This window comes from Culex pipiens, chromosome 2, assembly GCF_016801865.2.
Source record: "Culex pipiens pallens isolate TS chromosome 2, TS_CPP_V2, whole genome shotgun sequence".
NCBI classification, from domain to species: domain Eukaryota; kingdom Metazoa; phylum Arthropoda; class Insecta; order Diptera; family Culicidae; genus Culex; species Culex pipiens.
In genome coordinates, this window is record NC_068938.1 from 212185088 (window position 1) to 212207267 (window position 22180).

Consider the following 22180-nt stretch of genomic DNA (forward strand, 5'->3'; position numbering starts at 1 on the left):
TTAGTTATTCTTCGAACAAAACCTTGTTATTATTTTTTGTTATTTTAAAAACTAATCCGATCATCCAATAACAATTGGATGTATTCTTCCATAACAAAAAATGATATCCCAAAGTTGTTTTGGCTTTTAACCAATATCAGACCAATAACAAATTTTGTTATGAAAACATAAACTGTTATTAAACCCTTATGCAAAAATTGATTTGTCAAGAATTTTCCATAACACTTTCTTTTATTTTAACTTTATTCGTTATTGAAATGGCAAGAATTTTGTTATTACCGTCTGCCCGGGTTTCAAAAAAAATCGGTTTTTGTGGATAATTTGAGTATCCCTTTTTTTTACCCCTAGCGAAGCAGTTTTAAAAACTTCAAAATATTTTTTTTTTCGCTGGCACTTTTGTACATTGACATATAAATAGTAAAAATCAAATTTCTAAAAACCCGATTTAATCCCACCTGGGGTGAGACAGAGCCTTTCTTACTAAAGAATATAACAATGGTAGAACTTTTTTCAATTCATAACATCGACTTTGTTTATTTATAACGTCAGCACAAAAGAAAGTCTTATGATGAAAGCAAAGTATTATAAATGATATGATTTCCAAAAGAAATAAAAAACGCAATTTTCACCAAAAGAAAATATTCAATCGTACAATATGCTTGTACGTTTGTAATCAAACAAGCGTTTATGCCAAACGCGATCATAGCAAGCTTCCCATGCGCCATTGACAATGCACACCGCGGTTTTGGTTTTTTAGCTTCGGTGAAACGCGTGTGCCGCAGGGAAGCTAGCCTAAGAAGCTTCTAAGAAAGTGACAGAGTCAGAGATAGCTATTTTCAACAACCGCACCACTACACACTCAATCGCGAGAACCTTAGGTAGAAAGCCATTGGCGTCGCCAGCATTGAAAACTTTGAAAACGATATAAACGATGAAAGCTTGGAAAGCTCCTATTGGAATCCAATGAACCCTGTTAGATAAACTTACGACAAATGAAGTCTACATTTAGGCGTTTTTAAGAGCGCACGGGAAACAAATTGATTGTAGCCGGATGAATGTCCTATGTCACAAAAGTTTTTGAATAAACATTGGACAGATATGCAAAAACGGACAGGGCAAAAGAAACCGAAAAGCTACGATATCTTACATGTTGTAGAAAACATCGGTAGACAAGCTACTACAAAACGAGTATAAGTCGAGCCTCAAAATATATGCGCCAGCATTCTCGCGCCAGTATTCGAAGCTCAACTTGACAACTTGTCGACATGGCGACGAAGCGTCGAAAATCGATGCAGTGTGATTTTTTGACGATTTTTCCGATTAAAATTCACGCTGAATCGACATATTTACGAAGATGGAAATGACGTCCTGGCTTAAAGTAAAACCTATACCTTTCTTTAGTAAGAAAGGCAAAAAGTAAATCGTTCTAAAAATTGATCGGGATTGCCGATCGATGTCAAATTTGTTTCAGATGCTCACTCATGGTCTGTACTATGAATGTAGCAAGAAATTTTGAATAAAATCAGAAATGAAAAACGTTGGTGAAGGTCACCAGGTGGGCTTTTACCTTTTTTTAGGGATTTTTTTTCTTTTGGTAGGTTAATCAAATGGCTCTAACTCCAGAACCAGATTATGGATCTGGATGAAAATTTGGGAGGTTGTAGAGTTCGAAAAATGCAATTTTTGAGATAAATAAAAAATATGAAAATGAAAAAAATTGACCATATTTTCATTTGAAAACTGTGTATTTTGTTGAAAAGTCTGGCCGCATCCGAAAACAGATGGATATTTCGAAATTTGCGTGGCAACTCGCCCAGGTTCAGCACACTAGCTTTCATCTGCACTCAGAAAAATCGAAATCGGATTTATGGGAGCTGAGAACGGCGCGACACAAAATTTTGCAAAATTTTACCACATACGAACATCACTCGACCTCCACGGAATTTATTTTCTCAAAATTCGAGGATTCGAGATAGACGAGTTCTGTCAAGGTGAACCGATAGAGCGTCGAAAATCGATGCAGTGTGATTTTTTGACGATTTTTCCGATTAAAATTCACGCTGAATCGACATATTTACGAAGATGGAAATGACGTCCTGGCTTAAAGTAAAACCTATACCTTTCTTTAGTAAGAAAGGCAAAAAGTAAATCGTTCTAAAAATTGATCGGGATTGCCGATCGATGTCAAATTTGTTTCAGATGCTCACTCATGGTCTGTACTATGAATGTAGCAAGAAATTTTGAATAAAATCAGAAATGAAAAACGTTGGTGAAGGTCACCAGGTGGGCTTTTACCTTTTTTTAGGGATTTTTTTTCTTTTGGTAGGTTAATCAAATGGCTCTAACTCCAGAACCAGATTATGGATCTGGATGAAAATTTGGGAGGTTGTAGAGCTCGAAAAATGCAATTTTTGAGATAAATAAAAAATATGAAAATGAAAAAAATTGACCATATTTTCATTTGAAAACTGTGTATTTTGTTGAAAAGTCTGGCCGCATCCGAAAACAGATGGATATTTCGAAATTTGCGTGGCAACTCGCCCAGGTTCAGCACACTAGCTTTCATCTGCACTCAGAAAAATCGAAATCGGATTTATGGGAGCTGAGAACGGCGCGACACAAAATTTTGCAAAATTTTACCACATACGAACATCACTCGACCTCCACGGAATTTATTTTCTCAAAATTCGAGGATTCGAGATAGACGAGTTCTGTCAAGGTGAACCGATAGAGCGTCGAAAATCGATGCAGTGTGATTTTTTGACGATTTTTCCGATTAAAATTCACGCTGAATCGACATATTTACGAAGATGGAAATGACGTCCTGGCTTAAAGTAAAACCTATACCTTTCTTTAGTAAGAAAGGCAAAAAGTAAATCGTTCTAAAAATTGATCGGGATTGCCGATCGATGTCAAATTTGTTTCAGATGCTCACTCATGGTCTGTACTATGAATGTAGCAAGAAATTTTGAATAAAATCAGAAATGAAAAACGTTGGTGAAGGTCACCAGGTGGGCTTTTACCTTTTTTTAGGGATTTTTTTTCTTTTGGTAGGTTAATCAAATGGCTCTAACTCCAGAACCAGATTATGGATCTGGATGAAAATTTGGGAGGTTGTAGAGCTCGAAAAATGCAATTTTTGAGATAAATAAAAAATATGAAAATGAAAAAAATTGACCATATTTTCATTTGAAAACTGTGTATTTTGTTGAAAAGTCTGGCCGCATCCGAAAACAGATGGATATTTCGAAATTTGCGTGGCAACTCGCCCAGGTTCAGCACACTAGCTTTCATCTGCACTCAGAAAAATCGAAATCGGATTTATGGGAGCTGAGAACGGCGCGACACAAAATTTTGCAAAATTTTACCACATACGAACATCACTCGACCTCCACGGAATTTATTTTCTCAAAATTCGAGGATTCGAGATAGACGAGTTCTGTCAAGGTGAACCGATAGAGCGTCGAAAATCGATGCAGTGTGATTTTTTGACGATTTTTCCGATTAAAATTCACGCTGAATCGACATATTTACGAAGATGGAAATGACGTCCTGGCTTAAAGTAAAACCTATACCTTTCTTTAGTAAGAAAGGCAAAAAGTAAATCGTTCTAAAAATTGATCGGGATTGCCGATCGATGTCAAATTTGTTTCAGATGCTCACTCATGGTCTGTACTATGAATGTAGCAAGAAATTTTGAATAAAATCAGAAATGAAAAACGTTGGTGAAGGTCACCAGGTGGGCTTTTACCTTTTTTTAGGGATTTTTTTTCTTTTGGTAGGTTAATCAAATGGCTCTAACTCCAGAACCAGATTATGGATCTGGATGAAAATTTGGGAGGTTGTAGAGCTCGAAAAATGCAATTTTTGAGATAAATAAAAAATATGAAAATGAAAAAAATTGACCATATTTTCATTTGAAAACTGTGTATTTTGTTGAAAAGTCTGGCCGCATCCGAAAACAGATGGATATTTCGAAATTTGCGTGGCAACTCGCCCAGGTTCAGCACACTAGCTTTCATCTGCACTCAGAAAAATCGAAATCGGATTTATGGGAGCTGAGAACGGCGCGACACAAAATTTTGCAAAATTTTACCACATACGAACATCACTCGACCTCCACGGAATTTATTTTCTCAAAATTCGAGGATTCGAGATAGACGAGTTCTGTCAAGGTGAACCGATAGAGCGTCGAAAATCGATGCAGTGTGATTTTTTGACGATTTTTCCGATTAAAATTCACGCTGAATCGACATATTTACGAAGATGGAAATGACGTCCTGGCTTAAAGTAAAACCTATACCTTTCTTTAGTAAGAAAGGCAAAAAAAATCCGCCTTGTTTCGTTAGTCTTCAAATGCTTAAAAACGCAATTTCTGATAGATTTCCATGACTATAAGTTGATATATTTGAATTTTAGACAAATGCACAGACTTTTTTACAGACATTATAAAAAATTATGTGGCATCCCTGGTGTAACGAGTCTGAATCCCAAATATGAGCTTGATTGGTTGAGACAGGACCTGGCGCTTTGACTTTGATGTTAAAATGGGATTTAACCCGTAAAATCGGTGCGTTTTGGTTTTAGCCATTTTTGAGCCAATTAACGAATTTTGCATTTTTCAAAAACCTTATGAGCTCATTGTTTGTGTCCCAGGGAACAACTTTGCCGAATTTGTAACACCGCCGCTGAAAACTTCAACTATTTCTTCAAGCTCTTCTTGATGTGACGCTTAGAAAACGTGATGTCTAGAAGGAAAACCTAAAAGAGTACAACCTAACTCATCACTTCCCTTTCCCAGGTGTCCCCGCTCAAATCGCTCCTGCGCGAGGATCTCAAGCGGCGAATCTCGGCGCGAGCGTCCAGCCGGGCCAGCCGGAACGGTATGCTGACGTCGCCGAACCCGGCCGGCAGCCCCGGCCCGATGAACAGCGGCAACAGCATGAACAACAACGCGACCTCGTCGCCGGCGCCCGAGTGCGGCACCTCGTCGAGCAGCTCCAGCAGCAGCAGCTCCAGTTCCAGCTCCAGCTCGAGCAGCGGCATCGGCAACAGCGTCAACGGGACGACCTCGTCGACGAGTCCGAGCGGCGGCTCCGGCGTCATCAGCAGCAACAACAACGCGACGGCCGTGGCCGTGGCAACTACCTCAAACGGTACCATCACGTCAACCGGGCCGGAAACGGACCTGCTGCTGTCCGGTGGGCCCAAGTCCAAGCGGCACCTGCAGTGTCTGTTCTGCGGCATCGAGTTCCCCGACCAGACGCTGTACTTCCTGCACAAGGGCTGCCACAGCGAGAGCAACCCGTGGAAGTGCAACATCTGCGGCGAACAGATGTGCAACGTGTACGAGTTCAACTCCCATCTGCTCAGCAAAAGCCATCAATGATGTTAGGCGAGGGAAAGGGAAACATTTTGCTGGTAATGTTTCTCTTTTTCTGATCGCTTTCCCGACCAAAAAAAAACCACCACACACACACAAGAAACACTAGAAAGATTCGATTGTTTTCTTCACCCTGACAACAATTTCGGTTGAACTGACTCTAATCTCCTCGAGCTGGAACACAAAGCTGCGCAACTCTCGGCAGTGATTACACGAACCTCAACTCAGTCGTAGCGGACTATAAAGTTGCTGGAGATCGAATGCTTCACGCGGTTTCACCACTAACTCCTCCCAAAGTATTGGTTTAGTCCTCGTTTTGTTGCACGAATCAGAATAACAAAAAAAGAACGCAAAAAGTTAGTGGAAAAGGTTTTAATGACTTGCCGAACAAACAAAAAAAAACAAGTATATATTTATTGTCCGTCCAATAGTGGTTAAAAAACAAGCGAACAAGCAAAAGGAGCAAGGAGCAGCACTCACACAACATAGCCAAAGTTTACTAGAAGATGAAGAAGTTTGAAGAAGTTCACACTAACACACAGAGAGAGAGAGGAGAAGAGGCCGTTCAGCTGAGCCGTTCAACGCCGCTCGCGGCTCAGGAAGCGTTTGCGGATTGCGCACCACATTAGGCTTTGCCATCCTGCCGGCCATCCGGGGGTCAATTGTACAAGTGACAACAACACACACGAAAACACCACAACAACACCATCACAAATAGAAAAGAGAGGGAGTCTTTGTTGTAGAACAAACCTGTGTCTAGCCAGGGTGTGTCTTAGCAATAGCCAGCGCGTATGGGCGATAGGATAGCAATACCAGCGGGCCGAAATGTGGACGGCAACGCGGGCAGCTGAAAATGTCCGCGGAATCTTTATGGGGGTCGCGGAGTGAGCGATTTTGCAGTTGGGCTGCAAAATATTACAGTGATCGTGGTTCATTAGCGATGTACAAACAAATACGTTGAAAAAAGTCAATTGAAATGTTTCAAGCGTTAGCGTTTGAAATGTTGCCAAACTGACAAGCTCCGACGAGCAGCCGAGGGGCACGACACTGTTGTTTACTGTTCGATTCAGATATGTTTAGCAAAATCGCTCACTTTTGCATTTTCAGCTGCCCGAAAGTGCTCCCATGAGCTGACGACGTTGACGGAATGTAAAAATGTTTGTTATCTTTTTGAGTTTTGTTTTAGTTTTTGTTTTTTCAACCCATTCTCAGAATGTAAACAAAGCAACATCTACGCCCCACACACACACACATATTTAGCTGTAAGAAATGAAACGTATTGATAAGTTTAGCTAAAGGATAGTTTGGAACAGGACGAACGATTTAGGTTAGTTTAAAAGCGAGTGTTATTTGATAGTGATTTGTTTTGTCTCGTTAAGTTTGGTTAGATTTTTTGTTTGTTTGTTTGTTCTGTTGTGTACAGCGATGGATGCGTTAACAGGGGTGTGTAAAAAGAGAGATGTATTTGTTTTATTTTTAGTTTAATTGATTAGTCGAAAGGTTATATATTTACATATATTAGGCGTTTGTTAGGTTTCTCATTAGTTGATAGACAGACAAATGAACCCACACACACACACAAGCGCGCATTAGGAATCATCATAGGCCAAGGTGTAAACGACAGTTCGATAGTGAAAGAAACTCCGTCTAGCGGAAGGGAGACTAACCTGCAAAAGAAAAAAAACATAGCTATATTTATACATCTTCTTGTTGTTGTTATTTGGGGTGAAATAAAGTGCCGTGGCACGAATTGATTATAAATTTAAAAATGTAAACAGCAAGTTAAAGATCTAACGGATACAGAAGTAATCTACACTATTTTCACACTAAAAATTGTAAAACTTGTGGGAAAACAAAAAAGGTACTTAAAAATTCACAAATTTAGGAGCAATCACGAAATGAAAGAAATCAAATAGTTCAAATGAAATAGGAGAGAACAATATCGAAGCAGCACCACTACCACCAAAGCCCACTCAAGCCCCCACAAACACACCAACACAAACACCTCTGGAAGCAGCCGCTCACACCAACACGACCATACGACTCATAGCGCAAAAGAGAGAGGGAGCGAGAGCACCAAATTCTGGACCAAAATTTGCTCATAATCACCTGTTTCACCTTTACACAGAAAGCAAAAAAAAATTTGCAGAATACAAAATAAATAGTACCCTATTTACTTCACAACAATTTTAACAAACACAGTAAAAAACTCGTAGAGGAGAACCAATTTAGAGAAAGTTTTAAAATAAAGCACACAAAAGCAAACTTTTACGACGACCATTCCGGGAATAACGTTCACCTCACCACGACAAACCGCAACGAAAATTATTACAAAACTGAAATGTTGAAAGTACCTACTGAAAAAAAAGAAACAAGCGACAAAATTTTATAGATGTTTTTTTCTGTTTTACTTGAAGATTCGATAAAGATTGGGAAACGTTTAGGAATATAAAACATTATTTCCACTCAATTTAAAATTTCAAAATTATTCAAAATTTCACTTTTTAAAGCAAAATACAAATTATTCGACATTTTCATAGTAAGAATTAACGTTTACTCTTTCTCTTAGCTTTGAATCGGAACAAATAAAAGTACACTACAAAACAAGAAAAAAAGTGAGTCAAAATTTAAAACATTCTGCATTTGCAACACATATTTGACTATTATACAAACTATTGGCAATTAAATAAGAGCAAAATTTCAATTCAACATAAACTACTTCAATTCTCATTCGTTGGCAAAAGTTGTAAATACTACTCTAAACAAAAATCAAACACAAAATTTAGATCAACTCTTAAAGCAGGTACTAGCCACTCACACTTACACAAACAAAAAACTGAAATCGCAAACCAGTTTCAATTCACTCTGCCACACAAACACACCCGAACAAAAAAAAAACTCTAAAACGAGAGAGCGAGATGACGTTACAAAGAACGGTGCCTTCCTACACGAAGAGAGCGAGAGAGCGAACAAGTGGGATTTGAATGGTAGAACAAAAAGAGAAACAGGTGGAAGACGCTTCGCTTTTCGAAATAGAAGAAGACAAACAGAAAAATACAAAGCAAGTTAAAGAGCAAAACCAAAAAATAATTACCTTCAAATAAACAATAAAGTTAAAAATGGGGAGAAAACACACACAAACACACAACTTGAAGCCGAAGAAGAGAACAAGAGTCGGATGGAACCGGGTTTAAGAAAAAAACGTGAGATAGAGAGAGAGCACGAAAGTGAAAGGGTGAAGCACAGCTTCCGGAAAGAGAGTCGAAAAGCGAGAATGAGTGGCGAGAGGAATGAAAACGGAGAGAATACACTGAACCAGTGTAAAAAGGTTAGCAAACGAATGAAACAAAAGAAAACAGTAGATAGACACAAATATATTTTCAAAATAACGAAGTAATTCATAGTGCAAGAACAAAAAAAAAACACAAGTAAACAAGTGGTGAAGTTAAATTTTTGCGGTGAATACATAGTGAAATAGAAATAGCTTAATTTAAAATGAAACGAAAAACCAACATTTAATGAAACAGGCCTTATAACTAACACTAAATGCAAGGAAAAGAGGGAAAAAACACACGCAAAATACACAATACAAAAAACACAAAACCGGGAAAAGGACAACGGAAAAAGAAGAATAACACGAGCAAATGAAACAAAGCAGAAGGAAACCAAAACAAGCAACAAAAACGAAAGAAGAAAAGATAACACAAGAAAAAAATACAGAGTTAGACAATTTTTATATTATCGTAGCATGCAAAGAGAACTTATAAATTAGAAACTAATTGATTATTAATATACAAAAAAAAGATTAAAACATAAAAAAGTAATTTTATTGACTTATAAGCTAACGTTTAAATTTAAAACAAAAAAAAACCCACAACTTACTCTTGCAACAAGAAGATAAAAGTGAAAAGAAAGCAAAAAATAAATAGAGGAAAGGTAAACAAGAACAGCTGAAAAAAGTGTGACGAAGAGGAAGATTACAACTAATTTTAAGCCGCAAAAGCAAGAAAACGCGATTTAATAAAACATTCCGTCTACATGTGATTTTTAGAGCTAGCTGAGCTACAGCTGAAAGAGAAAGAGAGGGAAAGAGAGAGAGCGAGAGCGTGAGAGTGCGCGCGAGAATGAGTGTTGAGAGTTTTTGTCTAGTTTCGTTAAGTTGTACAATACATACACATTATATTTTTTGTTTTGTTTGCGTCTGCCGAAAAAAAAATAAAAACAATATTTTTTGTCTTTCTTTGTCAACACCTCTTCCCTTCTCAAGTACATATACTTTTAAGTGCGTTCTAGGTGGTTAAGCGTTGATTCATAGGAAATGGCTCTATTTTGACGATTTTTTTGTTTTGCTTCGTTTTTTGCAAACGATCGGTTTAGCGTTTAGTTTTTTTAGTTAAGCAACTCCGAAAACAAAAGAATCGATACCACACACGTGTATTCTCCGCATGCAGAAAGTGCAGCAAACAAAAAAAAACACACACACACAAACACAAAGTACGCTCATTATTTGGTTGTTATTTGTTAGCTCGATCAAGTGGATACATTTTTTGCGGAAACGAAAAGAAAAAAATGATGCAACAAAAGCGCTCTTATTAATCTAAATTAGTTAGCGAATTATTAGACGTTCAAAAAATTCAGGCAACAAAAAAGAAAGCATTAAAATTGAAAATCTCGTTATTTTTGTTACTCGGTTTGGCCAAGCAAAAAGCATTACCATGAAAAGTTTTTGATATTCTCTGTTTACTTAATCGGCAAAAGGAAGAAGCAAAAAATATGAAAGAAGAAGCATGAAATGATACAAAAAATAATCAAAACTAGAAGGTTTTACAGTTTTAAGGGTCATCGATGGTCGCGCGCGTGGTCAGCTATTAAATAGTGTGAACGGCGATGGCCAAGATGGACCAAACACACACACTCACAAACAAAGAAAAAAAAAACAAGTACATTTAAAAAGATACAAACAAAATGCAGCATAAGATTGATTACTTGATTCAGATAACAGCAAAGATTAGCAGGAGAGTACATAAAGTTTGAAAAAGAAGAAAAATCTAAACGGGAAAAGAAGAATACAAAAAATGCATACATATTACTACTATAAACGATGGTGATGGTTCAAATAATGAATTAAAAACGAATTATAAAAAAAAAACTCAAAACAAAATTCAAGAACATTACAATTATATTGACTTATTAAATATTATATTAAAGATATTTTCAAAAATTCTAAAATATGGCGTTTTACTCTGGTTTAGAGGGAAAAGAAATGGAAAGAACTCTGTATATTCGTCGTCGTGCTATCTGAAGATATGTGTCAAGATATCACGTGTTTATCCCATACATTTTAACGATTTTTGCTATACAAACTTCAAGGGTAGAAGGAGGGGTTCCCGTATTCAGAATAAGCTAAATATGGAAGTTATGGACAAATTTGATTTCAGGGGGTGGCACCAGGGATACTCGTATTTGGACCACCCTAGTGTAATATGTTAAATGTAAATAGAATAAAAAATTGCGATAGTTTTCAAAATAATCTTCCCGTTAAGCACTGTATCAGGAAGTAGTATGACAAATGCAAATGCATCGGGAAATTAACCAAAACAATATTTTCAAATTTTACTTATTAAAAATATCTTGTCATTCAAGATGTGCTTGAAAATTAGACAGTTTTGCCAGCTATTTTGCGAAAACGTTCTCAGACAATCTAGCACTCGGTGTTGCAATAAGGTAAGAAAATCGCTATTTCAGAAGTCGAGCGATCTTTTTGTTATATATTTATTTTTAGAAACCTTCTTAACTTTCCTTTTTGACAAAATTAAAAAAATGAACAGTGTTTGCAAAATTTGTTGAAGTTGATTTCTTAAAGACTTACTGCTTACTACTCCCAAGCTCGAGAAAAAGGGGGAATTTGTTTGGAAATTTCCCCTTTTGTTTAAAGGAAAATGTGTGGTTTTTGTTTTTTTTTTCTTAATAAGTTTTAACCAAATCGAAAAATGAAAAAAATATGTAAAAGTTGCCTTGAAATGGAAATTTAACGCATGGGTGATTTTGGATAAAATACTGTTACCTGACTAATTATTTTTAAAGTAGGGGAGAGTGGGGAGACTTGATCCCCGGGGACACTTGATCCCAAGCCTGTATCTCGTCACCATGTGGGTAAAACAATTAGCTTTGTTCTAGAAAGTTGTGCGAAATTAACCAAAACTCATTGTAGAAAACAAAGAAAAAAAAATTAGATTGAGTCACTCACATTTTTCTAAAACGAGCTGCAAAAAACTTCCAAGAGATCTTTTTTTCTTTTTTTGATATGCATAGAAAACACAAAAAAATTATTCAAAAAAATATTTTTTTATATATGAATTGTTTGATAAATTTATCAACTCCAAAACCCTTACGCATTTGATGTTAAATTTATCGTCATACTATTTTTACAATCAATTGTTTATAAATGTGCTTTTAGGGAGACTTGATCCCTGCATTTTTACAGTCACTGGAATCAGCCTCAAGATTAATTAATTGGGCTGGGTTTTCATACATAGTTTCCTTTACTATAGTTGTACATAACTTACTGCAGTTTGAACCTTTTTTCAAAAGTTTTGTAAACAAAAATTTCCAGCTTTTGTAATCATGCTTAATTTTGGTCTAAAAAATAATATTTTAAGTTTTTAAATATTTTACATACTAACCTTGTTATATTTTGAACACAAACGTACAGGTTTTATGTGAAATTGCTGTTACTTATAGAAAATTAAAAGTTTGGATGAATAAGAAACATTTTGCTTAAGATTTCTTCAAAATGTTGAAAGGGGGATCAAGTTACCCCTAACATTTTTAAAATGCCGGTTTAAAATATTTTTTTAAAACGCTTGGCATGATTCGAAGAGTTCATCTGATGAAATACCCTTATTAGCCAAACATAGATGAATGTTTAAGCTTTTAATTCATGCAAAAAGTTAGAGTTTTGTGAGAAATTGACAGAGTTATGTGCGATACAAAAAAAGGGGATCAAGTCTCCCCACTCTCCCCTACATGTTGAATGCACGTGCATGAGTGAGCCAAAAAATAGCGTAATTTACAAAAAAAAACCAGCGTGATTTACTTTTTTTTAAATAAAGATACCTTGATTTAGATATAAGGGCTCTGAGTAATTTTAGAATGTTGCATAAATTTTTCTATGAAACCCTATTTTATTTTTTGCGAGTAAAAAGTAGTTTTATTTATGTACAGTCCAGTTTCGACTATCCGAAGTCTTCAGACAAAAATCACTTCGGATAATCGAATCGATCAACAGTATCTTCTATCGTTGTCATATTTTGAGTCGTTGAGCTTAAATGTAATCTCAAGAATGCTTTCAAAGTAATCTGGAATTATATAATTTGTTAGTTATGGAGTTTATAGTAAGATAACAGACGACCAACCATTAAAACCCAGTGTCAATGCCGCGAAGATCGGAAATATTTAAAAAAAAACGATTTATTCATGATTCGATAAGGCTGTTGCAAATATTTTTCAAAGTTTTTGTTTGCCAAACCAAAAAATTATTTTTTATCAGAAAACTTAAAAACATTGAATGAATTTTGAGTGCAATCAGCTGGAAACAGTTTAAAATGCATTTTTTTTAAATCATTTTTAATATGCTGAAGTTCGCCTAAAAATGTTTTGAGTTTTAGTTAATATGCAATGTACAGTACCGCAAAAGGTTTTTTTTTTGACAAAAAAAAATCTTCAGATCTAAGGTTATTTCAAAACTGATGATTGCATTAACAGTACTGCTATATAAGGCATTTTTCAAATATTTTTTCATTGAATGTAAAATGATGCTAGTAATTTTTTTTATATTTTTCTTATTTTTTATTGCTAAATACATTTACTTAAATCTGGATCGTAGTAGTCGTGGTGTGCGGGCGCGTTTATTTTTCGATCCGTCACGTATTTTAGAAAAATTCCGGCTTATTGATTTTGCATAAGAAGAATTTGCCGTGAAGTGGAAGTATCTCAAAATAGAAGAATTCGAGATGGAGCTCACTCCGGAAGAAATCAGGGCCAGGTGGCTGCGGAAGCAGGAAATCTGTTCAACGGTGACGGCGGCAGTGATGCCAAGGAAGCGGGGGTTTACATCGGAGTTTACGGAGCGGTTTGGATGATCCCAGTATTTGGTGAGAGCGTTCTAGTTTTGTCTTTATTATTGTAATGCATTTCAATTTTAACTATATTAAACAAACAATGCCCATTACTTCATTCGTCGGTGAAGTATCCCATCAATCCCTTTCCCCTTCCAAATCCGGATATCTTGGAGGTTGTCTAAGTTCTTAGGCATCTCTATAGGGTATCCAATCATCACATCCCTCCCCCAATTCCCCCGTTGATCGTGAGGAGCCGACCAAAAGGACAAATGAGTGGTAATGTGTCATTCGGCACATTCCTGACGCATTTATTTTCCTTATCGGCGCCAACCTAGCTATTGCGAGCTGTATGCTCGGCTAGAGTACGGTCAACTAAGCTAAGCTAAGCTAATGACATACATTTACTTAAATCAATAAAAAATTAAATCTTAGACAATTTTGATGACTTCTCAATCTTCAAAATGATTCAGTTTTATTGGTTTTTATTTGGATTAATTCTTTTTTTTTTAAATATTACTTTCAGTTTTTCCTTAATTTATCTTTGGATTATACAAGCCATTTTTGTGTTTTTGCACTCGAGAATGACATTGGAGAAGGTCGTTAGTTATTTGAATAATTTTGTAAATCGAAATTAAAATATTGCTGTATCTCGAAGCAGTTGCATGGTATCAAAAAATGGTCTAAGACAAACTTTGAGGAAATTGGACGAACTTTCTGATAAAAATACACTGAAAGAAAAACAAACACGCCACTTCCATTGATGTTTCATGTTATAAGTTTATATGTCAAATTCAAAGGTGATGCCATATTTTTTTTCGTTCGATTTTATTTGTGAAAATATCTCAAGATGTCGGATGCAGTATGGCATATCCCTCATAAAAAATACAAAAAAAAAACATTCATTAAAACTGAGATTTTTTTAAGGGCGGTAAAAACTAATTGCGGGAATCGATTTTCCGGGCAATTTTGCATCAAAGTCTCCATACTGGACAAAGGATTGTCCTAAGTCCCATCCTTGTGTAGATACAGCGGCTTTAAATAAATGTGAACCGCATTAACTCAATTGTGGAATGCACATCTAGAGTTTTTTGTTTGTTTTACAAGCTATTGTGTTCATATGTTCAAAAAAGTTGGAAATGCATTTTCACCGGCTCATACAACCCTTGGAAAAAAAAATTCGGACATGCCTTTTTTTATTTTAACTTAAGGTAGACGCATTTGTTTCGGATCTACTTGTTGGAGGTGCTTCCTGACATTCTTCCGGATTGAATGCAACAAAAATCATCCAAATCGGTTGAGTTTTCGCCGAGGTACAGCCGGTTGAAGTTGCATTTCCAACTTTTTTGACCCCCTTGGTGCTTCGCGTTAGTTATGACCCCGTTGGTGCTACAAGTGTTAACATACAAACGATTATGGAACTGACAATTTCAAGGCAATTTTTTGCTGAAACAGTTTTTTTTTCATGATAGTTCAACGAGAGTAAAAGATTCAGATTTCAGTGGAATTTGAATAAAATGTGTTTTGATAAATCATCGAATGGAACGAGCTGTCAAATTTTTTTTGATGAGTGAAATTAGCAATCTAAACAAAATGTTAGGACTCAAAGAATCTTTTTATTCTATCGTTTTCAAATGATAATACATAAAACGCCTCAATCGACATCCAACCGCTGGCGCGCATTTCGCACCACTTTCCGCTTCTTGAAGAACCCATCGTTGAGCGCACTTTTCTCGTCGCCCGGAATGTGCGTGATGACCTTTTCCTTGAACCGCCTCTCGGGCACCTCCGGCTGTGCGCTGGGCACATACAGCGGTGCCGGAACCGCCGGCAGCTCTAAATCCACCGGCTTTTCCTCCCGATGCTCAACGGTTTGCCACCGGCCGTACGGCCCAGCGGCCGCATCCAGAATGGCCTCCTCTTCCTTGCGCTGTCGCTTCGCATCCGTTGCGCACTCAATTTCCTCCTTAATTTTCCGATTGTGCTCGAACATTTTGCTCATCTGTTCGCGTTTGAGTCGGGCGGCGATCTCCGGAGCGTTTTCCACCTCGTACTTGACTTCTTGCTTGAGCTTTTCCTCCTGTTTTTGCAGTGCCAGTTGGGTGATTTGCTCGTACTCGGCCTTCTTCATGAAGCCCTCCTTCGGAGGTTCCCAAATGGACTCGTTTGTCTTTACGTTCCAGTAGTACGTGTAACCTTCGTCCGATTCCGCTTCAACCCACATCGATCCGTGTCCCATTTGGGAGATTTCCTCGATGCGTTTCTGTTTGGCAGCTTCGGCGATGGCCGCAGCCGTGGCCTTGCTCGGTCCTCCCTCTTCATCGCTGAAATCCCCAGGGATGTAGAACGGATCCGCCTCGCGGCCAATCTTTTTCTTCGGGACCCTCGGCCCAACGCTTGGACCGGGCGCTTCTTGCGCGTCCTGGACGGCGGCCGCCGCTGCAGCTGCCTCGGCCCGTTGTTGCTCCTCTAGCGCGGCGCGCGAACTGATGTCGGCCCCAGACGTAATGTCCTGCATGTAAGCCTTCATCGCGGCGTCGTTCATCTTTCGCATATCGGCGTCCACCTTGCTCTGCTCCTTCTGCGCCTTGTAACTGTTGCGGCCAATGTCCGTGAGGCGCTTCTGGACATTTGCCTTGTGCCGTTTGCCGCTCTCATGGAATTGGATGCTCTGGAAAGGGGAAGTTGGAGTTAGGAATAATGTTTAGAACTTTAATGAGAGTTGATTCATACCGGCTTGTTGTCCGCAATCCAACACTGGCAAAAGTCGCAGTACTTCCGGTCGTTGGATTTCCAATAATCCGCCCTAAGAGATGAAAATAAAAGCGCGTTTTAGCAATAATAGTGAGAAATCGGTCAAATTAAACTTACATTTTGAAATATTATTTGTTTCACCTGAACTTTCAAACACTAATCTTGATTTCCTTTCACTAAATATGTAGTAATTTGCTAAACAATCTCAAAAAACTATTAAAACAAGCTAAAACTGGTACACAACTGTTTACGTTTTTGTTACGATTCTAGAATGTTTACATTTTTCTTACGAACTGTCAAATATGAAATTGAAATATTTCAAATCAAGCAACACGGAAAATTTTATTCTCAAAAATGTTTTAAAATTGTCACTTATTTAAATATTTTAATAATTTTAAAAATTTCTCATTTTAACATTTTAAAAATTTAACATTTTAACATTTTAACATTTTAACATTTTAACATTTCAACATTTTAATATTTTAACATTTTAACATTTAATTGCACACTTTGCACCAAATTCTCCAATATCTGCAAACCAAATATTTGCACACTTGAAATTCTACCCCTTCTCCCCCCCTCTCGCCTAGAGTGGTGCGTGTCTCGACCAGGGTTACCAGGTCAAAATTTTAAAAATCTGGCAAAGTATCGCTAAAAAATCTGGAAAAATCTGGCAGACGAAAATCTAACAATTTTGAATGGTGAAGGGGAAGGAACTTATTCCAAATATTTCGATTTTCAATTGAATTCGTTCATTTTAATCAAAAAGTTGTCACCTCCGTGTACGCACGAGTGCAAGCAGCAGTCAAGTGCTCAGTGCTCCATCGTTTTTTCGAAATTTTTCGCCGTAATTTACCGGGATTAGCCGCGAGTTTGCTCCTGCAGCATTCCAAGGGCCGGCCGTGGCCGTGGCATTTCGAGTGCGGCCTCGAAAAACCCGCGAAGTTCGTCTACCGGCCGTGTGCAAAAAGGTAAACAACCCAACGCCGCGTCGTCCGCCATCGCGCCGGGGAGTGTGTGCGCCAAAGGATTCGACCCGAAATTATTACACGCTAATTACCGCGTCCAGGATCGCAGCCCTATTAGGCTCCGTTCAGCTACTTCCGGCAATCCGTCGACCGATGGCGCTTCAACATCCGCCAACATTCCCACCAGTAACAAGTTCGCGAGCCTGAGTGACGAGGAAAGCAACAACAACAACACCGACGGTAGCACTACCGACGACGACGACGACGATGGTCGTACACGGAAGAAAGTGATTTCGCCAAAAAAAGTAATTACTCCAAAGGAACGACGACCACCACCAATTTTCGTTTTGGACACGTTGGCGGACGATGTTGACGAGCAGCTGGAAGGCCTCGTGTACTGCCTCAAAATAGGTAAATCGTCAGTGCAAGTGTTCACATTTGACCAAAAGAACTTCGACCTGGTTGTGGAGAAATTGAAGCGTAAAAACTTCAAATTCTACACATTCGACCCCGTGCAGAAGACCGCTGTTAAGATCGTCTTGCAGGGGTACCAAGACCGCCCGACCTCCGTCCTCAAGGAGCACCTCTCGGGTGTCGGAATAACGCCGCGAGACATAAAAGTCCTCTCGCGGAAGACAACAGTCACAGGTACACACACACTGTACCTGTTGTACTTCGATCCCGGCACCGTCAAACTTCAAGACCTGCGGCGGACTAAGGCGTTGGACGGGTTTTGGGTAAACTGGCGGTTCTACTCAAAGAACCCGTCGGACGCAGCACAATGCCACCGTTGCCAGAAATTCGGCCACGGCTCGCGGAACTGCAACCTCCCACCCCGCTGTGTGAAGTGCGGTGAAACACACCTCTCTGAGGCGTGTGCACTGCCGTGCAAGGCGGACCTGGGGGACAAGGCAGAGCAAACCAAGGCGCGCATAAAGTGCGCGAACTGCGGCGGTAACCATACCGGTAATTACCGCGGATGCGTCGCGCGGAAGTCCTACCTCGAGGAGCAGGAAAAGAGGAAGAAGAAAGCAGCAGCGTCCCATCCTCCTCAGCGAAGTACGAGCGCAGCCGTTCCTGCAGCTGGCCAGCGTACGGTTCCAGCGGACAACCCAGCGTTCCCTCCTGGATGGGGGCGGTCGTTTGCGAGCGTGGTCGCTGCCGGTAGCGGCGATGCGACCCAGCAAGGAGTCACCGCGGAAGATCTCTTCACCCTGCCGGAGTTCTTTGCTCTCGCGGGGGAGATGATGACGCGGTTTCGGACCTGCCGTAACAAGGCGGAGCAATTTCTGGCCCTCGGGGAGCTGATGATCAAGCACATCTATAAAGGATAAAAAATTGTGATCTAGTTTTAAGCTTTCTCTATTTCTATCCCCTTTCCCTTGCAATTTTAGTAAGTTTTTTTATCTTATCTTTTTCTTACTTTCGGTAACCCCTTAAGAGGCAGTATTTGTAAATATTGCTCGGTTTGTTCTAGAGGTCGTATCGAGGTGCTCCGATTTGGATGAAACTTTCAGCGTTTGTTTGTCTATACATGAGATGAACTCATGCCAAATATGAGCCCTCTACGACAAAGGGAAGTGGGGTAAAACGGGCTTTGAAATTTGAGGTCGAAAAAACATAAAAAATCTTAAAATTGCTCGCATTTCCTTAAAACTTCATCAATTCCAACTCTCTTAGATGCATTCGAAAGGCCTTTTGAAGCCCTTTTAAATGTGCCATAGACATCAAGGATTGGTTTGACTTTTTCTCATTGCTTTTGCAAATTACTGTCAAAAATGGATTTTTTTAAAACCTTAACATCTTTTTGCAACAGTCTCCAACACCCATACTCCCATAGGTCATAAGATAGGTAATTTTATGCACTATAAGTCTACAGTATTAACTTTTTGGCCAATCGCAGTTTTTCTCATAGTTTTTAAATTTTTCTAGAAAAAACATTTTACAACGTTAGTTTTTGCCCTGTAGGCCGCCTTAGCGGCACTTTTTGGTCTCAATTTTGTCATAGTCGGAATCCTCGGAAAATTTCACGTATGTTAGAAGTATTGGAGTTGTAATTTTGATTTAAAAAATAATTAAATAAAACATTTTTGAAAAAAGAAATAGATCTTATTTACCCTGTGATCAATACGTCAAATGCTGTATCAAGTAGGCGAATATCTGTTTTACGCCTAATCCAACAAATTGTTAAAAAATATTTTAATTCATTCTAAATGCCATTTTTTCCAATCAAATTTAAATCTCCAATACTTCTAACACACGTGAAATTGTCCGAGGATTCCGAATATGACAAAATTGAGACCAAAAAGGGTCGCTATGGCGGCCTACTGGGGTAAAACTAACGTTGTAAAATGTTTGTTCTAGAAAAATTTAAAAACTATGAGAAAAACTGCGATTGGCCAAAAAGTTAATACCATAGGCTTGTAGTCCATGAAATTACCTATCTTTTGACCTATGGAAGTATGGGTGTTGGAGGCTGTTGCAAAAAGTTATTAAGGTTTTGAAAAAATCAATTTTTAACAGTAATTTGCAAAAGCTATGAGAAAAAGTCAAACCAATCCTGGATGTCTATGGCACATTTTAAAGGGCTTCAAAAGACCTTTCGAATGCATCTAAGAGAGTTGGAATTGATGAAGTTTTACGGAAATGCGAGCAATTTTAAGATTTTTTATGTTTTTTCGACCTCAAACTTCAAAGCCCGTTTTACCCCACTTCCCTTTGTCGTAGAGGGCTCATATTTGGCATGAGTTCATCTCATGTATAGACAAACAATCGCTGAAAGTTTCATCCAAATCGGAGCACTTCGATACTACCTGTTACACATTGGTGAAAAACTCGCTCTTAACTACAAGCAACAATTGTTCCAAAATGGATTATGATGTAACACACAGCTGAAAGGAACTCCAAAACTCTGTTATGTATTTCAAAAGAACTTATTGTATATTGATAATTCACCAATAAAACCGAATTGAATTGAATAATCAAAAAGTTGTTCAAAATGGCCATAAAGTGAAAAATCTGGCAAAATCTGTCAATATCTGGCACAGAGAAGAATGAATCTTTATTCTGGCTGACACTTGAAAAATCTGGCATTCCCAGATTTATCTGGCAACCTGGCAACCCTGGTCTCGACTGAGCTTTGTTGCTTTCGACCACTTTATAACAGTTTTAAACTAGGGTGTGTGTCTTGAATAGTTTTTTTCTGCTGTAGTTTGAGGTGTGCACTTTGTTGGAGAGCTTTCCACAAATTGCACGATTGTCTAAAAATCTCTGAAATCCTCAATAACATTTTAATGTTTTAACATTTTTTACACATTTTACAGCATGGCATTTTTGCCAATTTTTTTTCCTTCGTGCATGCACAGTGCTTTGAAATATTTCACGATGTTTCAAATCTTAAAAGTTTCAGTGACGGGTGTTTGTTTTGAATTGTGTGATAAGAAATTTTGTTTTGATTTTTTGAGATTCAGATTTTCCGAAGTCTCGTCCGGCTTATTTGAAAAAAATATTGCCAAAGGATGGGTCTCATCGAGGACGAAGTCCTCGAAGTGTCCCGCCTGTGTTGCAATGTAATTCCCGGATCAAAATTGATCACCTGCATGAGCTCGCTGGTGAGTTATTCTTCAAAAAGTTTTTCTTTTTTATACATCTGACTTACGGATTTTTCTCCGGCAGATTCGGGTGGACCTGTACCAAACCGAGTCACGCCAGCTGACCGCTTGTATTCGGTTTCCGTCGGAATATCCTCGCAACAAGTTGCTGGTGGAGTTCAAAAGCAAAACGATGTCACTTACCTTTCTGGAACGCTTCACGAAAATTTGTGACGAAAAGGGCGCGGGGTTTGTGGGCAAACCTCAGGTCATGCCGATGCTTAAATTTGTTGACGGTTATTTGAGGGAGAATCCACTATGTATTGTCACGCAGGAGATATTTGGGATTAAGAAACTGCTGGAGGGCACGGGTGGAGAGCTCAAATTGCGTCAGAAGTCTTCAAGCGTAAGCTTGATGGCGCGAGGAGGTCCGTACTACTTTGGGGCTAAGTTTCACGTACCGGAGGAATACCCAGTTAAGCGGATTCAATGGGAGGACTGCGATTGTAACCTTCCCCAAGCCTTGATTCGATTCGTCAACGGCCAATCGAAGGAAATTGCCAGGCAATGTGTAGAAGCGCCTTTGAGAAAACTGAAAACTGACCAGGAATTTCAACCCAAGCCAAGTCTCGAACGCACGTTACGATTTATCATTGAGGCCTTGAAGGGACTACCCACCGACCGTTGTCCAATCTGCGAAGAATTGTCCCTACCTTCAACCTTAGTGGAAGCAGAAATTTCCGACGAGGACGATCGCTTCCTGATTCGCATGTTCTGCGGCCACATCTACCATCAGGGCTGCCTGAAGAAGTACATGAGCGAGCCACCGTTTCCACCGGGTGGGAAAATTTGTCCCGCCAAGAGGAAGCATCCTCGATCGGATCGTAGCGCAGGAAGGAGGCCTGCGGTGGAGTCCAACGAGCTTTGCCAGCAGCGGGTCACACATGACAAGTGGGGCTTGAACGACGTCAAGTCGGCGGAGGCCAAGTGGGCGCATCAACAGGCCAGGATAAGAGAGCTGGAGGAAGTTATCGATTTCATGAGTTAGGACGGTTGGAGGAAAAATGTGAATCAATTATTGGCAGTTTATCAAAGTATTGTGTAATCAAAACTTGAAAACTAATCGAAATAAATTTTTGTCTTTAAATTATACACAATCCAAAAATTTAGTTTAATTCTACGAATTCCGTAAAAAAGCCACCTTGTAGCTAATTTATTCGTCCAACTTTGTTGTCTGCGGCGTGGCAGACAAGCGCGCGCAGAAATCTACGAAACAATCGGACGAATTAATATTGCGCGTAGATTCAATATTCCGTCCAGGTGGCGACGACCTGCAACCATATGGCACACCGTTGAAGTGGACAACCA

General features: G+C 38.8%; 3 protein-coding genes across 3 annotated transcripts in view; 2 read left to right on the plus strand and 1 right to left on the minus strand.

The window, feature by feature from the left end:
- LOC120425963 (ikaros family zinc finger protein-like) overlaps window positions 1–10612 on the plus strand; it is a 158525-nt gene extending 147913 nt beyond the window's left edge. Inside the window, exon 4 of the mRNA XM_052708701.1 lies at window positions 4802–10612. Coding sequence (XP_052564661.1) covers window positions 4802–5389 — 588 coding nt within the window. The 3' untranslated portion in view covers window positions 5390–10612. The remainder of the gene's footprint in view (window positions 1–4801) is intronic.
- A 4493-nt stretch (window positions 10613–15105) lies between these two features.
- Window positions 15106–16510, minus strand: LOC120425959 (WW domain-binding protein 4). The gene is made up of 3 exons (XM_039590606.1): window positions 16372–16510; window positions 16234–16306; window positions 15106–16171 (listed from the first exon to the last, which is right to left on the minus strand). Coding segments are annotated over exons 1-3 (1092 nt in total). The 5' UTR covers window positions 16374–16510; the 3' UTR covers window positions 15106–15154.
- Window positions 16511–20672: 4162 nt separating this feature from the next.
- Window positions 20673–21969, plus strand: LOC120425961 (uncharacterized). Its single transcript, XM_039590608.2, has 2 exons — window positions 20673–20833; window positions 20898–21969. Exons 1-2 carry the CDS (start codon window positions 20741–20743, stop codon window positions 21858–21860), a joined length of 1056 nt encoding a protein of 351 aa, XP_039446542.1. The 5' UTR covers window positions 20673–20740; the 3' UTR covers window positions 21861–21969.
- Window positions 21970–22180: the final 211 nt, after the last annotated feature.